This window comes from Toxotes jaculatrix, chromosome 15 (genome assembly GCF_017976425.1).
Source record: "Toxotes jaculatrix isolate fToxJac2 chromosome 15, fToxJac2.pri, whole genome shotgun sequence".
Taxonomy (NCBI): Eukaryota; Metazoa; Chordata; class Actinopteri; family Toxotidae; genus Toxotes; species Toxotes jaculatrix.
The window spans coordinates 25,046,843-25,071,526 of NC_054408.1; the positions used below are offsets into that span (position 1 = coordinate 25,046,843).

Here is a 24,684-nt window from a genome sequence, read left to right on the forward strand (position 1 = left end):
TCTTTCATCATTAGATGAACTCTACGGGACTGAGCTGAGAGGGTTTTTCAGGCTCTATGTGAAAGACAAAATACAGTCTCTTGAGACTGAAAACCAGGATCTGCGGGCTGAGCTGGAGGCCTCCAAGAACATGGCCAATGACTCAAAAACAAAATTAAAGGAACGTCAGAGAGACGAAGAACAACTTGACCAAGAGAAGGATTTATTATTGGAGAGCACTCCAAAAGAACTGACAAACATCCGGGCACAGCATTTACTACAGACTAAAGAGGACTCAGGTCTAAAGAAAGCCCTCAAAGATAAAGAAGAAAAAAAGGCTAAAGAAATGCATGTTAATGGTGCCCTTTAACTGAAAAATGCAGAATACAATATTTCAGCTTTAGAAGAACTTGTAAAACAGTTGACTAAACAGAACAAGAGCTTAAAGGGCAAAAATGAAGAACATCTGTCCAAGCTCAAAGACAAAGAAGCTGCCTTAGATGAGCCCAAGAGACAAAACAGCCATCTCAAAGAAACCATGGAACATCTGACCCTTAAACTGAAGGCCCGTGAGTCAGAATATAACAAGCTGAAGACTGAGTGTGCAGACCTGAGGACAAAGCTGCTGCGTATCAAGGAGAGCATAGCGACATGCATGGATGATACTGATGAGCCAAAGAAATTAAGGAAAAGAATAATGAATCTGAAAAGGCACTACATAAATGAAGAGGAAGTAGAGCTTGATGAAAACACCAGGATGGCTTATCAGCATCAGATTGAATGTCTGAGAAAAAAGTGTGCCTTCCTTGAAAGGATCCAGCAGAGTCAACGTAATGAGAAGAAACATCTGGAGAAGACCCTTGCTAGCACATGTGAGCCGCCGCTCTCCCGCAGTCTGAGCCGCTAAATGCGGTCTGAGCTCAGCTGGACAGCGGCTGGAGAACAGCTCTGACCTTCTTTCTTTCATCATTAGATGAACTCTACGGGACTGAGCTGAGAGGGTTTTTCAGGCTCTATGTGAAAGACAAAATACAGTCTCTTGAGACTGAAAACCAGGATCTGCGGGCTGAGCTGGAGGCCTCCAAGAACATGGCCAATGACTCAAAAACAAAATTAAAGGAACGTCAGAGAGACGAAGAACAACTTGACCAAGAGAAGGATTTATTATTGGAGAGCACTCCAAAAGAACTGACAAACATCCGGGCACAGCATTTACTACAGACTAAAGAGGACTCAGGTCTAAAGAAAGCCCTCAAAGATAAAGAAGAAAAAAAGGCTAAAGAAATGCATGATGATGCCCTTAAACTGAAAAATGCAGAATGCAAATAATTCTCTGTATTTCACAAAACAGAAATAAAGTTAACCAAGCTACATGTACATGCAGGTTAGATGCATCAAATGCACCGAGGCGTACATACTGATCAGGCTACGTGTGATCACCTGTGGGAGAGAGAAGCGAGCGCATGCTCACTCCGCAACAGTGGAGGCTAGCAGCAACCTGCGGCTAATTTGCAGCACTGGGAAAGACCCACAAGCCTGCTGCTGAGGACTCAGGTCTAAAGAAAGCCCTCAAAGATAAAAAAGAAAAAAAAGGCTAAAGAAATGCATGTTAATGGTGCCCTTTAACTGAAAAATGCAGAATACAATATTTCAGCTTTAGGAGAACTTGTAAAACAGTTGACTAAACAGAACAAGAGCTTAAAGGGCAAAAATGAAGAACATCTGTCCAAGCTCAAAGACAAAGAAGCTGCCTTAGATGAGTCCAAGAGACAAAACAGCCATCTCAAAGAAACCATGGAACATCTGACCCTTAAACTGAAGGCCCGTGAGTCAGAATTTAACAAGCTGAAGACTGAGTGTGCAGACCTGAGGACAAAGCTGCTGTGTATCAAGGACAGCATAGCGACATGCATGGATGATATTGATGAGCCAAAGAAATTAAGGAAAAGAATAATGAATCTGAAAAGGCACTACATAAATGAAGAGGAAGTAGAGCTTGATGAAAACACCAGGATGGCTTATCAGCATCAGATTGAATGTCTGAGAAAAAAGTGTGCCTTCCTTGATAGGATCCAGCAGAGTCAAAGTAATGAGAAGAAACATCTGGAGAAGACCCTTGCTTGAAGACAATATTTCAGCTTTAGATATGTTGTCCCTGGTGGCCTTAATCTCTGTGTCCACCAAGATCCATCAGAGACCAGACTTCCCTCAGATACCTGAGCCCAGCTGTGTGTCCATGAAGAGTGACAGGTCAAAGGATTTCCCCACTGATTTCAAAGGATAGTGTCCCTCAGCAATGGACAAGAGGAAAGACAAAATACAGTCTCTTGAGACTGAAAACCAGGATCTGCGGGCTGAGCTGGAGGTCTCCAAGAACATGGCCAATGACTCAAAAACGAAATTAAAGTAACGTCAGAAAGACAACAACTTGACCAAGAGAAGGATTTATTATTGTGTGGCGAGCGAAAGGAGATGAGATAAGAGGATGATAGGGGGTGGTAGCAGATAGCGGATGGTATCGATCACTACAACACCCAACTATGAGCAACCTACAAAGCCAAAAACAAAATCCAACTGAATATCAGGGCTAATTGAACCACAGAACGTCAAAAATTAAACAAGAAAGAAAAAGAAAAAAGAAAACAAATAAGCCAGCCCAGGGCCTAGTTAAACAGAATATTTAATAAACCAAATAACCTAACCTAATAGAAACAAAGCTATATATATAAGCTTTATATTAGTATTAGTAATAAGTTTTCCTGTTAAAATCACAGTTCCACTTGCAACTGTCGTGCGATCGGATAAAAGGCCTCTCCAAACCAAGCTCCCGGGCTGATTTTCAATTGGTTAGCCAATTCACAATGTAAAACTGTATTTTCTAGCTAGCTAGCTAACTTAACGTTATATATTAAACTGACGTTATATCATAACGTTATACCACACACACAGTAACGTTAAATATAAAATTAGAATAAAGACTAAATTACACTGGTCCATGAAGGCTAACGTTATGGTGCTGAATTAATTCAGAGCAAGGGGGCTAAGGCTTGAGCATGTGAAACTGACGTTAGCAAGAAACTACGTTCGTGCTTCACCTCATGACAAGATGCACACACACACACAGTAGTTTTAATTTTTAAATAGTGTTTGAGTATGCATATTATGTGTGAGCATATGTAGCTTACTGTAGTACACTCTACTGACTGTATATCACGTATATCATAAGATTGTTTTTAGTATTAGTATTAGTAATAAGTTTTCCTGTTAAAATCACAGTTCCACTTGCAACCGTCGTGCGATCGGATAAAAGGCCTCTCCAAACCAAGCTCCCGGGCTGAATTTCAACCCCAGCCCACCCCTGGCAGGAAGTTAACTATACTCTGTTGGCTGGTTAGCCGATTCACAATGTAAAACTGTATTTCCTAGCTAGCTAGCTAGCTAACTTAACGTTATATATTAAACTGAAGTTATATCATAACGTTATACCACACACACAGTAACGTTAAATATAAAATTAGAATAAAGACTAAATTACACTGGTCCGTGAAGACTAACATTATGGTGCTGAATTAATTCAGAGCAAGGGGGCTAAGGCTTGAGCATGTGAAACTGACGTTAGCAAGAAACTACGTTCGTGCATCACCTCATGACAAGGTAGGTTAAAAATGAACACTGATAGAGTTCAATTTTGACACTGTACACTAGTGTTGTGTAATTTCAACACTGCCAGTGTTAAATTTCAGCTACTGAAAGTGTTGCTTCAACTGTCACAGTGTAAAAATATTTTAACACTTTCAAAAATGTTGAATTAACTTGATGTAGTGTGGACCAATATAGACACTTTTGGTGTCAAAAATACAGAGTCATTTCAGCACTTGTTTAGTCATTTCAACTACAAGAGTGCTGAATTGCTCATTTTTGTTATTATTGATGTTTTTTTCATGCAGATATAGCCGCAGTACAAGATGTACACACACACACACACACACAGTAGTTTTAATTTTTAAATAAACAGTGTTTGAGTATGCATATTATGTGTGAGCATATGTAGCTTACTGTAGTACACTCTACTGACTGTATATCACGTATATCATTAGATTGTTTTTATATTAGTATTAGTAATAAGTTTTCCTGTTAAAATCACAGTTCCACTTGCAACCGTTGTGCGATCGGATAAAAGGCCTCTCCAAACCAAGCTCCCGGGCTGAATTTCAACCCCAGCCCGCCCCTGGCAGGAAGTTAACTATACTCTGTTGGCTGGTTAGCCGATTCACAATGTAAAACTGTATTTCCTAGCTAGCTAGCTAACTTAACGTTATATATTAAACTGAAGTTATATCATAACATTATACCACACACACAGTAACGTTAAATATAAAATTAGAATAAAGACTAAATTACACTGGTCCATGAAGGCTAATGTTATGGTGCTGAATTAATTCAGAGCAAGGGGGCTAAGGCTTGAGCATGTGAAACTGACGTTAGCAAGAAACTACGTTCATGCTTCACCTCATGACAAGGTAGATTTCATGTTCAAAGCGCAATGCTTCATGCGGTTTTTGGCAGATAAAGTTTTCTTTTTTGTTAAGAAATTGCTATTAACACGCACAATGCACTTGATAAATGCATGCACCGTTGTCTGTTTCAATGCCGAAGAATGTTAGCGATTGCACGTCTTCTGTGAGGGGTTTTAAGCATGAGCAATGTAACATGAGCATATGCTGCACACGTTTCATTATTATATGGTCTTATAGCAATGCATTGAATGTATAGGGGGGGGTTTCAAATGTTGGATGTTTAGACATTCATAATTGCCAATTTTATGTAACTTTCTGTGGCGGCATGCTCTGCTGCTGATGTGTAACTCGGGTGAGTCTATTATGTGAGAACTGCCAGGCTCGTTGGCCTATCAGGGTAGGGGGCGAGGATATAAAAAGAGGGTGGTTTCCCTTTGTTCTCTCTCTCTCTCTCTCTTTCTCTCTTTCTCTCTTTCTCTTTCCTGGCGTTAGGCCCGCTCACTTCCGGGGTGCTGCATCTCCTCTCCTGTCCGAGTGCAGCGGGTTCTGTCGGCACCGTGGCAACTGCCGCGACTGCCCTTTGTTCTGCCTGTGGCTGCGTTCCGGGGTCTGTTTGTCGCTTCATTTGCGACGGCGGCTATTCCCGGTCCTCCTCACTCCTTCCCCTCCTAGAAAGACGTCTGCCGATCCGGACATACGGCTCGGGTCACCTGGACCATTAACACTCCTGCTTCCCCTACGCCTGCTTCGCCGGTGTGTGCTTCGCCGGCGTGTGCTTCGCCTGGGTCGGCTTTGCTCGTGGCTTCAACGCCTGCTTCGCCGGTGTGTGTTCCGCCGGCGTGTGCTTCGCCTGTGTCTGCTTCGCCGGCGTCTGCTTCACCTGTGGCGGCTTCGTCGGGGACGGCTTCGCTGGTGGCTGTTTTGTCGGCCCGCTGTCTTCTGCGGTGGTGGCTGCTGGTGGTGGGGCGTGCTGCGGTCTCCTGTTTCTGGCTGCCGGTTGCTTCGGTGCAAGCCGTATAGCTTCCGGTGGCTTACTGTGACGACCTTGTCGGCTGCCGCTTCTCTGAACTGTTTACAAGGAATCATTTAGAAGAGTTTAACAAATAAACTGCTTTAATATATGAATCTGAAAAGATGTGTGTGAGTGAAAGAGACAGACATGTACAGACTGAACTATCTGTTCAACAGTGAGAGAGTTTCTCTAACAGGAGGAGACTCTCTCTGCTGCACTCTACCCAGAGAAACTGAGGAACCAGACGACCAGAGCCCAAACCCTGGATACAGAGGTTCAGTGAATGTGGTGTTGAAGGTGTAGAGGTGGATCAGTGAGTCAGAAGAGACTCTGTAGAAGGACAGAGAGCCAGCAGGACAGTCCACATACACTGCTACTCTGTGAGAGACAGAGGAAGATGATGAAGAGGAGGAGGAGACAGGTGTTGCTGTGCCAAACAGAGTAACCACCATCAGAGCAGCTCAGACTCCAGGGCTCATCGTTCCATCCAAACACAGTTTTCTCTGTCTCCTTTCCTTCTGATTCCTCTGTAATTCACAGATATATCAACGCTTCCTCTGCACTCGACCTCCCAATAACAGCGACCAGTCAGACCATTACTACACAGCAGCTGAGGACACTGGTCAAATCTGTCTGGATGATCAGGATATGACTGATCCTCCTCCACATGTGTCACCTTCCTGTTGTTGTCAGTTTGATCTTTCTGTTTACTGTGTTTGTGTTGATGGTGAGTTCACAGAAATCTGATGGAGAGAAGAAGACACAACACAGCTGCAGTTATTGGTCTATCACCTGATCATTGATTGACACTTTGAAGATGGTTTAATGTGAGCTGCTTTGTTTTCAGGAATCAAATGAAAAGCACACTTACACTTCCTCAGACCTGGTCTCAACCATCGGACTCCACCAGGCTCCACCCTGAAAGGAGGAGGGGAGTCAGACCAGCACGTTCTCTTTCAGCATGCAAACATGGACATTACATGGCTCTCATACACAGATGCTTACACAGGTCCTTATCTTGGAATTATACGGAGCAGGGAGGCAACATGGAGGAAAGATTTCATGAAATCCAGTCTGAGAAAGTCCTGCTCAGGTCACAGAAAACAGCTGACCACACCTGATTTAATGATTGTCACATATTTTCTCTTAAATATGACACAGTGAGTCATGATGAGATACTGAAGTCAGAATTTGTGTAGCTGTTGAATTCAAAGCACTTCTGTAGAGCTCTGTCATCAGCTGTGACACACTAAATGTTTTCAGCTCTTCCTCCTCTATCACACACTGTCTGTGGCTGCAGCAGGTCTCTCCGTACCTGAGGGTGTCCAGTCTACAGTATGGATCTTCCAGTCCAGCAGACAGCAGCTTCACTCCTGGGTCTCCTGGATGATTGTAGCTCAGGTCCAGCTCGCTCAGATGGGAGGGGTTGGAGCTCAGAGCTGAGGCCAGAGAAGCACAGCCTTCCTCTGTGATCAGACATCCTGACAGCCTGCAGACACACACAACATCACACAGGAACCATCTGTCAACACCTGCTGGTCTGGTTGGTCGATTTTCTTGATTTTGGCTCTGGTCCATTTAGGTTCAAGTTCATTGCATTTAAGTCAAGTACCTTAAAAATCATCTGTAAGAGTAAAAAACATCATTAACAATTGAAGCAAAAACAAGTCCAAAAAGTTCTGCTGAACTTTAGTACAATTTACTTTGAACAGTCCTACACAAATTGACTGTTTATCCACTGATGTAAATCAGATATGAGTCATCAGCTAAACAGGTTTATGGATCCTGACCTGAGCGTCTTCAGGGTACAGTGTGGACTCCTCAGTCCAGCAGACAGATGCTTCACCCCTGAATTCTGCAGGTCATTGTTACTCAGGTCCAAGTCTCTCAGACTAGAGGACTGGGAGCTGAGAACTGAGGACATATGTTCACAGCTTCTCTCTGAGAGGTTACAGCTGCTCAGTCTGAAGAGGAAACAATGAAGAAAAAGTCAAATAACATTTGTGTTGAAAGGACAATCAAAGACAGACTGACTCTCCTCAGTAAATCCACTTCTCATTAGAAACTCTGAAAAGCTGACGTAGCATTAGCATTAGCACAGCTACCTGTCCTCCCCACTGCAGAGCAGCTGATCATTCAGAAGCTGACTGACTAAAATACTCTTTAGTGTCTGGGTTTATCTTGAGAGGAGAAGCTAAAACGTGGGATAACATAGTGATATTTCATCAGTGAACATCTAGAGGAAGATCTAGATGTTTGACTGTCCACATGAATCCTCAATTTACTCCTTTAGTGAGACCATGTATTAAATTATTAGTATTAACTATCAGGATTATTAATTAGTTAATGTGTCCATTCATCTGTCTTTCATACTTTCACTTAGTTTTTATTAGTTGATAGAAATGTAATATATTTTTGTTTCAGTTCTCATTATTTAGTATTAAGTTGAAATCTTGGTTTCATAGTGAAATAAAAGGTTATTAGTGAATTTTTCTATCGTAGTTTTTACTGATGTCATTAACGCTGACAGGTAATCGTCTAAGCCACATTTTAACATTATGACAAAGCATAAGTGAGTTTGTGTATCTCAGCCAGAGGTCATATATGTGAGCTCTACAGAATATGAAGCTGGATAAAAAAGACAGAAAAACTCAAAGTTTGTATAAACTGTGAAAATCATTAGATATGGGCCTCTCTAAAGTCAGCATCGATGGACTTATGAAATATCTGCAGTCATTTCAAAGAAACTGGAACTTGATCTGACCTGAGAGTCTCCAGAGTACAGTGTGGACTCTTCAGCGCACCAGACAGAAACTTCACCCATGAATCCTGCATCTTGTTGTTACTCAGGTCCAGGTGTCTCAGACTAGAGGACTGGGAGCTGAGAACTGAGGACAGAGCTTCACAGCTTCTCTCTGAGAGGTTACAGCTGCTCAGTCTGAAGAGGAAACAATGAAGAAAAAGTCAAATAACATTTGTGTTGAAAGAAAAATCAAAGGAACAAAACTCTCAGTTTGCTCTGCAGCTCACAGCAAACTAACAGACCTGCTTTTGAAATCTGGGCTAAAATTAGAGCCTGAAGAACAATAAGTGTCCAAATACTTCAGGTCTTGACTGTAACTGTGTTAATGTTGGTACCTGATTTGATTTTGTTTGAATCCTCTAATAAAACTGTTTATTAGTTGTAAGTACAGGGCAGCTGTGTCTCAGCAGGTAGAGAGGTTTGTCCATTGATCACAGCTCTCATCCTGTCAACATCAAGTGTCCTTAGGCTAAAAACCTCAACCTCAAACCAGCCCTGATGGCCAGACCAGCGCCTTGTATGGCAGCTGGCTGCCATCAGTGTGTGTGAATGGGTGAATGAGAGGCAGCATGTAAAGAGCTGTGGGTAAAAGTTCTATATAAATGCAGCCATTTACCAGTTTTTAGATTTAGTCTGTGAAATCTGAGACATGATTTTTGAGTCTAAGCATTTTGAAGGTCAAGCTGTCTCCATCATTGTTGTGTTCAGTTACCATGGTTACAGCTGTTTACTTGTTGACTCACACACTGACCATGCGACTTTGCTCTGCAGTTAAAAAACAGACTGACTCTCCTCAGTAAATCCACTTCTCATTAGAAACTCTGAAAAGCTGACGTAGCATTAACATTAGCATTGGCACAGCTACATTTCCTCTTCACTGAAGAGCAGCTGATCATTCAGATGCTGACTGACTAAAATACTCTTCAGCATCTGGGTTTATCTTGAGAGGAGAAGCTAAAACGTGGGATATTTCATCAGTGAACATCTAGAGGAAGATCTAGATGTTTGACTGTCCACATTAATCCTCAACTTACTCCTTAAATGAGGCCTTATATTAAATTATTAGAATTAACTTTAAGGATTATTAATTAGTTAATGTGTCCATTCATCTGTCTTTCATATTTTCATTTAGTTTTTATTAATGAATAGAATTGTAATATATTTTGTTACAGTTCTCATTACTTAGTATTAAGTTGAAATCTTGGTTTCATAGTGAAATAAAAGGTTGTTAGTGAGTTTTTCTATCATAGTTTTTACTGATGTCATCAACACTGACATGTAATCATCTAAGCCACATTATAACAAAGCATTAATGAGTTTATGTATCTCAGCCATAGGTCATATATGTGAGCTCTACAGAATATGAAGCTGGATAAAAACAAAATGGACTGAAAAACTAAAATAACTGTGAAAATCATTAGATCCAGTCTGTTATGGCGATCACCATCTTCTTTGCTGTGGTGTGCTGGGGTGCTGGCATTAAAACAAAGGATGCCAACAGACTGGACAAACTCATTAAAACGGCAGGGTCTGTTGTTGGCTTTAAACTTGCAAACCTGGAGGAGGTGGTGAGGGACAGAATGCTGTCAAAGCTGAGGACAATCATGGACAGTCCCTCCCACCCGCTCCATAAAACCGTGAACAATCTGGGAAGCAGCTTCGGCAACAGACTCCTGCTACCACGCTGCTCTAAGGAACGGTACAGGAAGTCATTCCTGCCATCCTCCGTCCTGCCGTCCAGACTCTATAACTCATCTGTATCTGTCAGTGCTGTGCTGACAGCTTTGTTTGGGCACTGTGACATTTTCTACACAGCTGTCGATGTAGAAGTGTACAGTGGCTGTGTATTCCTCCAGTTCCAGCTCTGTGCTGTGGGTACGTGCATCTGCAACTGGTTCCCAGTAGGTTCTCCCAGTGTGTTTAGTGCCATTCATCTGATTGTGGAGGAGGACTGCATGGATGGATGCCTGAAAACCCAGATCCAGTTCAGCTTCCTCTGATGAAAGGACAGGCCAACGTTTTAGTTTATTGTTCTCTGTCCTTAGTATCCACACGTTCAGTTTTACGCCTTGGACTTCATCTCTGCTGCTGTAATTGAAAATACGTTTAATGTGCTTTATTAATTTGTGACCACTTTTCTGTTACATTGAATTTTAAATACACCTACTGTGTGGTCATGGCACTGAGTGCATTTTCTATGAACTACAGAGCACTGATGAATCTACTTCATAAAATCAGAGAACGTTTTAGCCATAGCAGACTGAGTCAGATTATGAGGAATAGGCCGATCCATAATTGGGTCAAAAACACAATTTACATCCCCACCAAAAATCAACAAGTGAGTATTTAAGAAGGGAAGATTGCTCAGTAATCTATTTGCAAAATCAGCATTATCAAAGTTACAATGTATAAATTTAGTATACATTTACCAATAAAACCTTTTTTTGCATTAGAGTACCCGCAACTATCAGATATCTGCCATTTTTATCAGCTGTGACATTAATAGATGAGAACTGCACATTACAGCTAACTAAAATAGCGACTCCTCTTGCCTTTGAAGTTTGAGTGGAAGACTTGACTCACCCAAGGACAACGTAGCCTATTGTGATCCCTAATGCCAAGGTGAGTCTGCAAAAATACTATATCAGAGTTTAAACTCGGGCACACCCCTACTCCCTGCCTGCTATTGCTGCATCGCAAGAGGTAATCATTCATGCTTTGTCCTTTGTTTGCCCTCTGCATCTCACCCACCCACCCCAACTCTATCTCACACACACACACCTCTACTATGTCTCTCATACACACATCCCCGTTCTGTCTCCCACACTGATCTCCAATGGAGTACACCCTATCTTGCACCCGCCCATCAACAGTCTTCCACTGGTCATGTGTAAAGGCCACGTGCTGTACTTTTTTGGTATAAGATGGGAAGGGCTAAATTTTCGATATGAGTAGAATCATCCCAAAAATAACCAATGAAAGGAAAAAGGGATGTGGTCAGACATGCCCCTTGGTCTGTAACACATCATCTGAAACAGTCATGTTTAAAACACAGCAGCAACATTATGATCTCTGTTGTATGCTGTGTGTTGCGGTTACACGGGGTCGAGCTAGTCGGGTCAGACTCGGGGACTGTCGTGTGGTGGATGTAGCTGCGTGTAGCTGCCACTTAGCTTGTTAGCCTAGCTGATTAGCCTTAGGCTAGCTCGGTCGCTCCAAGCTAAGTGGCCGGGTTCTCGGCCGGGTGACCCCGGCTGACCCGTAGAGTAACCGCCTCTTCGCCAAATATGGAAAGTACACTCCCACTAAAATCCAAGATGGCGCAGCTCAAATGCCCATGGTTTGGTCACAAAACCGACTCCCCGAAACCAATGGATGACGTCACGGGTGCTACGTCCATGTCTTATAAAGTCTATGGTCTGATCCCCCTCCTCCTTTCAGGGTGGAGCCTGGTGGAGTCTGATGGTTGAGACCAGGTCTGAGGAAGTGTGCTTTTCATTTGATTCCTGAAAACAAAGCAGCTCACATTCAACCATCTTCAAAGTGTCAATCAATGATCAGGTGATAGATCAATAACTGTAGCTGTGTTGTGTCTTCTTCTCTCCATCAGATTTCTGTGAACTCACCATCGATACACAGTAAACAAAGAGATCAAATTGTCTGGAAACAACAGGAAGGTGACACATGTGGAGGAGGATCAGTCATATCCTGATCATCCAGACAGATTTGACCAGTGTCCTCAGCTGCTGTGTAGTAATGGTCTGACTGGTCGCTGTTATTGGGAGGCCGAGTGGAGAGGAAGCGTTGATATATCTGTGAATTACAGAGGAATCAGAAGGAAAGGAGACAGAGAAAACTGTGTTTGGATGGAACGATGAGCCCTGGAGTCTGAGCTGCTCTGATGGTGGTTACTCTGTTTGGCACAATAACACCTGTCTCCTCCTCCTCTTCATCATCTTCCTCTGTCTCTCACAGAGTAGCAGTGTATGTGGACTGTCCTGCTGGCTCTCTGTCCTTCTACAGAGTCTCTTCTGACTCACTGATCCACCTCTACACCTTCAACACCACATTCACTGAACCTCTGTATCCAGGGTTTGGGCTCTGGTTGTCTGGTTCCTCAGTTTCTCTGGGTAGAGTGTAGCAGAGAGAGTCTCCTCCTGTTAGAGAAACTCTCTCACTGTTGAACAGATAGTTCAGTCTGTACATGTCTGTCTCTTTCACTCACACACACCTTTTCAGATTCATATATTAAAGCAGTTTATTTGCTAAACTCTTCTAAATGATTCTTTGTAAACTTCTTCCTCTTCCAGTCCTTTAAAGATGGAAGCTACGATTATTACAGGAGAAAATTGTTGCTGACTTGTCCTTTCACATTAAAAGCATCATTGTGAACATCAGCGTTTTGTCTTTCTCTGAATCTTGGGACAACTGAGCTGATTCAGTTCAAACTAAAATGCTGCCACAGTTGAACTTGTGTTTGTGTTTAGGTGAATTGGATGAATAATGTAAAGAGATCAGTGGGGTGTCTTGCATTACATAGTAAAAATTATTTACACAAAAAATAAATAAATAAATAAATATATATCCCACTGTTTGAGGAATTTGAAAACGTAATTGTAAAAACTCTTTTTTTAAATCATATGATCTTATTATAATTAAATAAATGTATAGTTTGTGACACTCATGTTTTCAGTTGTGGATGAATACAATGTTCTACTGATGTTTTTAACTTTTGCATTCATGACATTCTATATGTATGAAGCGCGGTTTTGTCCATTAAACAGGAGGATCAAAAACCAGATTCTGTCTCACAGAGAAAAAACCTTGGTCACACTCTGCTAAAGTAATCAAAAGTGGGCACATTCTAACAACATTCAAGAGACTCCAGCTATCAGAAAACTTTATTCAGCATATTTTAAAACAACTAAACACATCACCAGAGGAAAAAAAAAAAACAATAAAAAGGAACATTAGTGTGGTGCATGATAAGCTTCAACTTTAAAAACAAGCCCACAAATTAAAACTCTACTTTCTAAACTTGATGGCACCATTCATGTTCTCCCATTGGTCCTGGCGTGCTCGCCCTTTAACCTCTGTCTCCTCTGCTGCAAAGTAAAACACTGTGTTTACCAGGCAGTTTTGGGATTTGCTTTATAGAGACCGTAGTCTTCTCTCCTGAAGAAGGCCACTTCTGTTTCATTAGCTGAAATGACAAACACAGAAATGATATTTAACACTGTGATCAAACTATACTTCCAGCAGCAATTTATCAACCTTAAGCTCTTAATATTAGTCTAATTCACAGATTTATTACTTCAGTATTTCACTACAGGAAATTCTGAGTTTGCATCACAACAGCATGAATACTATCTTCCATAAATAATCATCACAGACCTGTATCTGTGTGCCAGGCTGAATTAGAGGAGGTGTGTTTTGTTATGTTGCAGCCTGATGCTGTTTTACCCTTGTCAGTCCACACTCAGTGATCCATAATGACAAAGTGAAAACACAAATATACTGAAGTACTACACTGACCAAGTCAATGCCAAAATTCTGAAAACCTAATGTTACTGGGTTTTTTTTTTACAGTAGGTACCACAGGCACAGTAGATGAGCTAAGGGAGATGTGATTTATCTGGAACTGATGGGGGCAGCAGAAATAATGCTACAAGTGTTCTAGTCTGGTGTTACATGCAAAGGGAAAAGGAAGAAGGAAGTAAGACAGTAACAATAACAAAAACACATGGAACGGCAGCGGCAAGAGCAGGTGTAGCAACAGGTCTGCCACGACTAGTGGGGAAAAAAAAAAAAACACGCCAAGAGCTACTGTGTTTGAGGTGGATTATCAGGGACAGGTTTAGAGAATCAAAAGCCTGTTGAAGTTCTGAGGTCCTGAGTGCTCTGGACCAGGTTTTCATGAAAGTACAGAGACATCGTACTTCGCTCCGTTCAGCTTCAACCCTGATCAGTCTCCCTGTCCCTGCAGCTGTAAAACACCCCCACAGCTGATGCTGCCCCCACCATGCTTCACTGTTGGTGATGGTGTTGGGCAGGTGATGAGTGGTGCCTGCTTTCCTCCAGACACGAAGCTTAGAACTGAGGCCAAACAGTTCAGTCTTGGTTTCATCAGACCAGAGAATCTTGTTGCTGACAGTCTGAGAGTCCTTTAGGTGCTTTTTATAGCTTTCATTTGTCTTTCACTGAAGAGAGGCTTCACCTGTCCACTCTGCCATAAAGTCCAGATCAGTGGAGTGCTGCAGTGATGGCTGTCCTTTTCTCAAATATCCACACAGAGTGACCACTAGGTCCTTGTCCCCTGATTGTTCCAAACTTTTTAAGAATTTAAGATTTATGGGAAACATTTTTGTGACCCTTCAATGCTACATAACAAAATGTGTCTGAATACTTTCTGAATGCACTATAAATATATGGAGGAACAGAAGTAATTCTACTCCACCATAAGTTACCCTAACCGATAAGTTAGCTAAGAGTTATAAGGAACGTCTTGTTTCCATGATTTCTAAGAAGATTTATGGACAGTTATAAACCAAGCCGTCTTATGTTAGTGCTTAATGGGAAACAGTGACACCCTCTTACCAACACCAGCAGTTCTAAGGGTTTGGCCATCATGCAGAATGAGCTTTTCATCGTCATCTAAACTCATCACCAGCTCATTAGTCTGTCAAAAGAAGAAGAAAGAAAAAGGTGTGTCCATTAAATTGGTACATTTGACTGGAAAAACTATGGATGCACAATATATCAACTGCCAAAGTATTATTGGCAGATAAGGAAGGAATCCACTGAAACTGTTCCATGCCCTTGTAAAATTTTAAAGGTTCATTATTATGGTTTTGAATTTCTCTGTAATGTAGCCCAGTGTTAACATTCTTTCTCAGCTCCGCCTTCATCTAATCACCATGATTGCCAGCTAGTCAGCTTTTATTGGACAATAAAGCTTTTCCTTTTTACTACACTGCTGCTGTGGACTATGGGAAAGTCTCAGGCTTTTGGATCCCACTGTTTACATAAACAGGTAGCATATACTGTTTAGTACTACATATTTAAAACATATACAGACATATCTTCCGACACTGCCACTAGCTTAACTGATATTCACTGCAGTCTTTTAGTGTGTACTTGAGCCGAGTTTATTTTGTCACAGCACAGTCAGGTGCAATGCAATCACCACAACCAAGCTAAAATGGCGGTTTCAACGCAGCTGCCCAAATTACTAATTGATCCAAATGCGTCCTAAAGTCTTGTGGAGGACTCCTGAGTTGAACCACATCCAGACTCCCAGGTATGTGTGCCCAAAAACTGGCGTACTCTGTCCCGAGAAAGGCCTAGTGATTAACACAGCTTTAGAAGTGGTACCTGTCTGGAGACCACACACCACTCTGGGTCATATGCCACTAAACCAAAAGGCACAAACTGGACACTTTTCAGTCTCTGTGCTTCTGAAACTGAATTGCTTGTGGACACTTGGCCCTCAGACGCACGCCTTGTTTCTGGGCAGACAAGTGTGATAGATACCTTTGATCCATGCGCCTGGTGGATAATTTTCATTGTGTCTGAAAATAAGAGAGAACAGAGTCAGATGCAGAGCATGGACTTTTCCAGGTGCCACAGAATGAACAAATAAAAATGACAACCTTCTCAGACTTTGGTAAACATTTGGATAAAATAAACAACTGGATTCATTTAGGTATCATTTTTGAGCTCAGGTGACTTATGATGGCCAGCTAGCAATGTATGAGGTGATAATGAGAGGCTTGTTTCCTCCCTGTCAGACCACCTCTGAGAAGCTTAATAGTAAAAAATGAAAAGTGCTCCACTGTCTCAGACTAATGTAAATCATGTCAGGTTCACTCACCATAAGCATATTTCCTGAACGGAGGAGGAAGCCCTGGTCTTGTTGTAATATCTGGAATCAGTTGGAGAGTGTATCATGACTTTAGCCTCTCATTTCTGTTATATTGCTAATAATCAGATATGATACAGCCTGTTGTGTTTACACACCCTCCCTCACAAGCTTCATGAAGTCCTGCACCGTCTGGTCCAAATTGACTTCGTGAAACACAACTGGTTTGAAGTTCCTGTGCTCGAAGGACCTCACCAGACGGACAGTGACCACAGTTTCAGCCGCCATGTCCTGCTGCTGGACACCAGGCTGCAAGTCCCCCCCACCCGAGGAGCGCTGATAACACACGCTGCTTTCACCGCTCTCTCAGCGGAACGTTACGGTGCTGCGGCGTCAGGCGGCGCGGTTGTTTTGGACGGGCGTGTTTAGCATGAGGGGGTAACACCGGATATCTCATAAGGCCAGATCAATCGAACAATTTAAGGCTCGATGAGTCGATCGCCGAGCTCTGAGTCTGCTCTTCAGTCTATGTATTACCTACAGACCTATGGTCCATGAGGGTTTTATTGGTGGCTCGTTAACTACCGTCAAAGGTAACTACCGCCACCTACTGTATGGAAATATGTAGGACATGGAGAGGAATTTACTCCCGACAGACGATCGACTTAGAAAATCTAAATGCACATGTAACAACCAGTTTGAACAAACATGGAAAACAAACAACCTAAGTACAATAAATGTGTGTGTATATTTCCAAATTTCATTTCATCCGTTCAATAACACTTGCTTTTGAAAAGTTTCCTGTGCAAATCATTTTTTTGAAAAATTAAGCATGTGATTTTTTTTTTTAGTTTTAAACATTAAACAGCTAAGTTGATGTAAAGTTAATTTGATGTAATTAAATTAAGTTGATGTAATTAAATTAATCAACTGTTTTACAGATAAAAGGGCCCAAACTACAGCACGTTTACAATTACTTTTTAAATTTGAACTAAATACAAGTGCATTAAAATTTGAAGAAAGACTCGTTTTTTCCATGTTGACATGATTCATCACATAATTCAAGCTGCCAATCTCTTGTTTTACCACATCATACCCTACCGTCTGCGGCCTCGGCAGAAATCCAGATCCATCGGATCAGGCTATGATTTTCCATTCCTCATCTGTCCAGCTTTGGTGAGTCTGTGTCCACTGACGTGGTCTTCTGACCTGACTTGGTCTTCTGCTGTCTGGACAAAAAAAAACACCACAAAATACAGAAACACAATGAAATGTGGTATAAATATATTCTCAGTTACATTAACTGTATATATATGTTATATATGTATTGTATATGTATATATATATGTATGTGTGTATATATGTGTGTATGTATATATATATATATATATATATATATATATATATATATATATATATATATATATATATTTATATTTATATATATATATATTTATATATGTGCAATTGTCTGCTGCTATGTGTGTGTGTGTGTGTGTGTGTGTTTCTGGTTGTCTGTATGTGTATATAAGACCCCCTCCTGTATATATTGTATTTCTTTTACAAATTTATTTTTCCTTATAGAGTGTATTTATTGTCTCCTTGTGACTGCTGCTACAAACGAATTTCCCCACGGGGATTAATAAAGTATCTCTATCTATCTATCAATAAAATGTATTTTGACACTTACACATTTCTTTTTCCTCGGGCTCTGTTTATTTCTGTGTATCTGTCCAATTACTTTTCAGCTCCTAAACTATGAGCACCATGTGTCAAAAGGGCTCCTTAATGTAGTGTTCATTATTTTATTTCAAACTGAATGTGCTGAAGCTCAGAGCCTGAAGAACAAAAACAAAGTGTAACCGTCCGAGTACACTGAGTCTCCATTGTACATAGTTGAGCATCAGAAGCGTACATAGGCCAAGTCACAGCTTTTCATCAGTGGTTTAGAGCAGCAGCATCACAGGCCTCCAAAATGAGCAGAGCTGAATGACTGTATTCAAGGCACAACAAGAAACTGGTGAACATCACAAAGACAGGATTTATTGCAGGGCTGCACTATTAGTAGTCCATTTTCACAAATTCAGTCAATAGTCATTTATCTCTTATATCACACAATTAGCATTCTGTTTATATGATGATGTTTTAAAATGTTTAAAGCATTTGAGGAAGTTTCAGCCATGCTAGAGGGGGATACATACAAAGAAAAACGACCCTGATCAGAACAGATCAGATCAGATCCACAATGATCAGTTCCTTACTGCAGAAATGAGTTTCTGAACAGAAAACTACACATGAAACGATTTAAAATGAGATTCAGGATGAGATGTGTATTAAAGTTGATCCTCTTAACTTTTCATAAACCAAAACTTCAATGCCAAAGAATGAGCAGTATGTCAGAAGTGATTCCTGTGTGCACTCAGCCTGCACCTTTAAATCCATACTTTTTACAACTGTGTTGTCAGACCTTTTTAAATACAATACATACAATTTCTGCAGGAAGTTGAGCAGTGGGGCATTTTACTCCTTTATAGTGACAATCCAGGAAATGAGGGGACAGAAAGAGAACTGAAGGTGCCTGGACAGACTCAAACCAGGATTGTGGTTCAGGCTCAGTACCTTAATCCCTGGGCCACATGGGTGCCACATTATGGCACTAATTATAGCTAAATTAAAGACTGATCATATACCACATTTTAACTGCTACACAGCAGGTCAGCTATGTCAACAAACACTCATTTAATTCAACACATATGGAGATCAACATTTTCTATAATAACGGAATGCTGAATAAATATTTACTTGGGCTCACATGGAGGACTCCTCTCAGGGAAATTCTTCTGGAAATTAATAACCAACTCAAAACAATTCGTAACTACAACAACTGCCTCAGAATCAGTTATCTCTGTAATTACTACCACTGATCAGGGAAAAAAAAATGTTACCTTCTGTTTTTTGTGTGTGAACTTTGGAGCTGAAATGGATAATTGATTAACTGATTAGTCAATCAAAATTTAATCTCTAACAATTCTGATAATGAATTAATCATTAATAGATTTTTAAGTATAAAACCAAAATGAGAAATGTTCTCTGGTTGACTGTTGGTCAAAGTAAACAAGACGTCTGAAGATGTTTTCTGAAACAATTCAGAAAATAATCAGCGTATGTATGTTACGTGACATGTGAAGTCAAATGTCCAGACAGACATGTCCAGTAGCAACTGAGTCACTTTCGTAACAAACATCCTGTCCAAATCCTGTCACTCTGCTGTCTCAGTTCAGCGTCCAGCAGGACATGATGTCATGATGAGAGGAGTGACAGTGATGCTCTCTGTGTAAATTTCTAGACTTTCTTGCCTGCTATTAACTGCAAAATGATTTTCTAAGAATAAACTTTACAAAATCTTGCTTTTAAAAGTCATAACTCCAGAATGAAGGCTACACCAGGATCATGGACATGTTAGATCACTCTCTCTCTCACTGAGTGTGCCTCCTTTCTTCTTGTTAGTGTAGCGCTGAAAAGTAGCAGTCATGAAGAAATGTCCAGATACAGCCTCTCAAAGTCCAGAAGAAGAGAAAGAATTTAGACTCTCACAAAGATAAAAGACACATCTGGGCTGTCCAGATTTCTTTCCCTTACAACCTCGAATATTAAACATCTCTGAAGTTTGGAGGAGGATCCTCTTCATTTGAACCCAGCTCCTGGTTTTTTGGGGTCCGGTGTCTTGCACTCTCCCAGCCCTTGCGGATCTTTGCCAGTCTTAGCGTCAGGCACGGCAAAGCCAAGAACATCCGTCCGATCAGGACCATGCAGGGCAGAATGAGGGCCAGCAGGTACGCTGGTGGCAGGTAATAAGGGTAGGCCACAGGGAAGAAAGCAAAGTCCCAGCCAAAGAAGAGAGTGTGCATGATGGATAAAGTTAAGGCAGCATAACCAAGTCCTGACTGGAGACACGAAAAGAGACACACAAAATCTTTAACAGTCAGAGGATCCAAAGAATTTGACATGGAAAAAAAAAAACACACACAGACAGGAACACAAATACACAGTAAAAAACTGGGTTAGCGTCAAAGTTGCATTAATGTTTGTGGCATCCACAACAAGCTGAACATCACACACATTAAGACTTTAAGATTAATACTGTTGAATATTGAAGCAACCAGAAGACAGGTCCCAACATCAGCATTCATTTGGAGTCATGGTTGTTTAATATTTGTTGTTTCTGTTCCCTCTCTTTTAGCTTTGTTTTTGGTCTCCACCACCTCCTGAGGAAAATGTCTGGCTCTCTAGCTGCTAAATCCTCCACTATGTTCTACAGCCAGTCGCTAGTGCTTCGTTGCACTCAGAAGAGATCACGTCATATCTCTGTACAGACAGGAGGAATGAACACAGCCATCGTTCTCCTCTTTAACAAATACATGGAACCTGGCCTTTAAGAACAATTAATGAACGGGCAGAACAGAAAATTGTTAAAAAACTGTTTATCATGCATTGATCTGCTGACCTGAACAAACGTAAACTCCCTCCAGCTGAGGGCATTTCCCACAGAGGGCAGAGAGGTAACAGCCAGCAGAGAGAGGACTCCAAATCCCAGAATTCCACAGGACAGATAAAGATCAGACCTCCACACCTGCTGTTCCACCCACGAGTTTTCAACACCAGCTTTCACCTAAACGTGAGAGACAAAAAAGAAAACACATATATATATATACACACATACACACAGGTATGTATAGATACACCTGTCCAGTACTCACCTGGTGGTACGCTGCATTGAGCAGTGTGTACCCTGCAGCCTTCCGCAGCGTCAGACACATACTGTACACAGCATGGAGCAAAGCGCAAAGGAAGCTCAGCAGGCCGAGCTGCTTCCGCCTGCACAGCCAGAGGTCTAACCAGTGTGGAAATCTCTTATATTTGGTCCCCCTCCCCAGCTGAAGGACAGCTGCCACCAGCCCTGAGGAAACACAGCATGAGGTGGATACATGCAAAGTTAAGCAGTTCATTTAGAGGTGAAGAGATAAGAGAATGACACCTGTTGGTAAAAATTTTCAGCCTAGCATCTTTCCCTGCTTGATGATTTTGTCATGATTTCGTCATCAAGCAGGGAAACATGCTAGGCTGAAAATGGTCCTATGAAAAAAATACATTCCTGTTAATATGATGCTTCAGAACAGAGAAAACTAAAAAGCCTGAAACTTTGGAAGTCAGCATGTTCATTTCATCAGCAAAAGGTATGATGGAATTTATTCAGTGGCCTGCAAGCATCTGTGGAAGCACACACTGTAACCCAGCTCCTGATCAGTAAAACAGTATCTCCTGTTCAGAAGGTGATTTATCTGTTTGATGCTCACTTAAGATCATGATGTGTTTTAACTTCTCCTTTCAAACTTTACCCGGACTGTGGACAGTATTTTAGAGAACAGGTGAGTGAATGATTCCGAATGACTTGCTTTGCTCTGCAGTGGAGAGAACAGGTAGCTGTATTAACGCTAGGTGAGCTGAAATGACACAGAGAGCAGTTCTGTTCAGACACAGTTTGGATATGATAAGTGGATTTAATGAGTACTCGGTCTGTACTGCTGTAGAGCAGAGTCACAGGGACCAACGGCAGCACTGATGAGAGAAACGCCTGTATCCATGGAAACTTTACACAACACAGCTGGTAACACCTGTAGCCTCAAAATGCTCATAAGACATAAAAATAGATTAAAGCTAACTGACGTGTGCCAATTGTCATAATAATAATAATAGCAATTGATTAATAATAATTTGGGTCCTCTCCCTTGTGTGCCTAACCTCACCACAAGAATTTGATGAAAATTCATATCAGGGGTGCTGGCAGGATGCTGGCTGACGCAACTGAGCCTGACCACTGGACACTGCACAAAAAAGTAAGATGCTGTCTGTGTGGAGTGACTGGCAGTAGACATTTAGAACATTTTGTATCACTTCCTGTTTTCAGATTTTTGAAACTTATGTGACAATGATGATTGTCACACAAGGCTTACGTCCTGTTGCCTGTAGGTGGTGCTACGACCACAACTGAATCCTGATCTATAGGTGTCTTCAGACCAGGACTCTTATCAAACGTGTGAAGTTAGGGGCAGATTAGACAATGTGTATTTGAGCTACAACAACTTCCTGTTTCATGGCTTTTAGATGACGCTGAGCAAATCTGAAGTCACTCAGCTTAGTTCCCTCGGAGGAATTTGTTACAGTAAAACACACATACATAAAAAATAAAATAATATCTACAAAACCTCTGTCTGAAATTTACTTCATGTCTTAAGAGTTGGTACAAGTAATTTTTTTTCAAATTCTAGCAAAACCTAGCAGCTACTGTTCAGTGCCAAACGTGTTTTCACTGTCCAACAGCCTTCAAGTCTCGTGTTCTGTTCAATACCTGGTAGATAGACTAAAGCCAGTGTAACCAGGGCAACCACCGGCAGTGTCTCATTGAACGTCACCAATGGGAGCTGGTGGAAATTGTTCTCTCCTTGATCGAGGTAGGGCAGCAGTATGTGCCTCAGGAAGTTGTAGCCATAGAAGAAGAGGAAGAGAACGAAGGTGACCAAGATGGGGCCTCCCCAGGAAGGGAAGAGACTGAGTGGGACTTCTTCAATGTCTCTGGATCTACGCAGACCCCCGAGATCCATAGGGCCGAAGCCCATGCAACGAGCCAGGTGGAGCACAGCGGCTTTAGAGTCGGAGCAGTCACCGCAGATCAGGACCTGGAGGGGGGCAGACGATGGAAGATCAGATTTTTCAGGGCTTCAGGTGCAGTGCATCAGTGTGGCATATGGAGTATTATCACTTTTTCCTGTCAGATCTGTCAGGCTGAGGGCAAACACTGATATTACACAGCAGTGTGTCTCCAGGTGTTGCACAGTTTCACTGCATATGTGAAAAAAAAGGTGTATAAAGTCTTTCGTGGCACCACCTCACCTGCCTGCCTCCATCATGGAATCCAGTCTGCATCTCCCATGCAGAGATAACATTGAAGCCCTTCACCACCCTGCTCTCTGGGAATAGCTCAGCCAGACTCTCTGCATTTGACTGCTCTCCACTGTTCAGCCTGGAGGCACTGCTAACATCTACCAGCACCTTCCCGGCCAGCCGCTCCCTCAGCCCCACCAGGGTGTGATAATGCTCGGGGTATACCGCAGCGAACACCACCCTCTCCGCGCGCTCCACTGCCTCCCTCTGTGATCGCAGCTCCACCCCATCAGGAAACAGATCCCTGGAAATACGGGTCGGGTCGCGGCTGCCCACCACCGCCCTGAAACCGCTGGCCAACAGCCGGATCGCAAGGGACCGGGAGAAGTCTCCAGAGCCAATGATGCCGATCACTGGACCTCCAGGGCCCCGGGACAGTGGCTCTGAGGCAGCAGATGCAGAACTGGCTAACAAGGGCTTCTTCATGTCACTCTGCATGCTGGTCTGCTTCGGATCAGGAGGACTACCACAGCTTAACTAAACAAATGACAGTATCACCTGTGGACATTAGAAACGATAAGTGTTTTGACATTTATGTGATATATATATATATATATATATATATATATATGTATATATATAGAATATTACTTATAGTGTTATTATTGTTATGAAAGGACAACAGACATAACAGTGGTGATGATGACAATGATGATTAGGGGCACTGAGTTTGATATAGTTATTATAAGTTATTCTGAGTTATTATAGCCTTACAGATTGGTTTAAAAAAACATACAAACCTCTGCATCCTGACAATAATGAACAATTATGGCAACGCTGATATAAAACTTTATGAAGAGAGAGCTGATGTCAAAGCTTGTTGGTCCATTTTTCCAGTTCTCCATCATAACGAGACCGAGGTGAAGGTGAGTGACACGAAGCTGAGCGGGATCCAGCACTTCCATGTGTTTCACATATCAAAAGTATATCCAAAGCAAATCAAACCTGAAGACTTTACAGCAAACACGTTCATACTTTACCGTCTTCTCTCGTCTTCTCGCGGTGTTAAGTCCAAGAACAATGTAAATACATGTTGATATGTTCAGCTAAATCTTACTGATAAAAACTTAACGTTCAAACCTTCTGTCAAACCAGTTGTTGTCCTGCGCTCTTATTCCGCCTCTTGTGCTCACAGAGGACAGGGCTTGGTGTCTGTCACGTGTAAGATATGTCCCACCTACTGGTGCCTTCAGGGACTCCAATGAGCTCGGACTTTGTTCTCTAAGCACGGGACTCAGAAGACTTAAAAACTTGTTAAATTTCAAAGGTCTCTGAGTTGTCTATGAGCAGTTCCACCAAGAAGTCGCTTCACACAGCAAAGTGTCAGGGACTATCTGAGTTATAAGACACATTTTTAGTGATAGTACCTTTACTTGTCCAGTAGCGTTACTGTGCTAAAATGATTGTCCCTTGTCCCTTCTGAGACATAATGCCACTGTCAATTATTCTATTTCCTACATTAAAAAAAAATCCTTGGAATTAGTTCATTTTTTTTCCCCTTTGCATTGTGGGA

The 24,684-nt window shown here is 41.8% G+C and overlaps 2 protein-coding genes across 8 annotated transcripts; both read right to left on the bottom strand.

Annotated features, from left to right (window-relative positions):
• Window positions 1-13,194: 13,194 nt before the first annotated feature.
• c15h2orf76 (chromosome 15 C2orf76 homolog) lies at window positions 13,195-16,628 on the bottom strand. The gene is made up of 5 exons (XM_041057492.1): window positions 16,331-16,628; window positions 16,185-16,235; window positions 15,845-15,882; window positions 14,909-14,990; window positions 13,195-13,514 (listed from the first exon to the last, which is right to left on the bottom strand). The coding sequence occupies exons 1-5, from the start codon at window positions 16,458-16,460 to the stop codon at window positions 13,438-13,440; spliced, it is 378 nt and encodes a 125-aa protein (XP_040913426.1). The 5' UTR covers window positions 16,461-16,628; the 3' UTR covers window positions 13,195-13,437.
• A 1,361-nt stretch (window positions 16,629-17,989) lies between these two features.
• On the bottom strand, window positions 17,990-24,292 carry steap3 (STEAP family member 3, metalloreductase). Of its 7 annotated transcripts, none has more exons than XM_041057581.1 (6): window positions 23,912-24,280; window positions 23,121-23,648; window positions 22,579-22,906; window positions 20,930-21,129; window positions 20,677-20,841; window positions 17,990-20,116 (listed from the first exon to the last, which is right to left on the bottom strand). In XM_041057581.1, exons 1-6 carry the CDS (start codon window positions 24,074-24,076, stop codon window positions 19,823-19,825), a joined length of 1,680 nt encoding a protein of 559 aa, XP_040913515.1. In that variant the 5' UTR covers window positions 24,077-24,280; the 3' UTR covers window positions 17,990-19,822. The 7 variants fall into 7 exon arrangements, with proteins under 7 accessions (XP_040913515.1, XP_040913519.1, XP_040913518.1 ...); XM_041057585.1 differs by having other exon boundaries at window positions 17,991-20,116; window positions 23,121-23,669; window positions 24,252-24,292; XM_041057584.1 differs by having other exon boundaries at window positions 17,991-20,116; window positions 23,121-23,669; window positions 24,152-24,285.
• Between the last annotated feature and the right edge of the window lie 392 nt (window positions 24,293-24,684).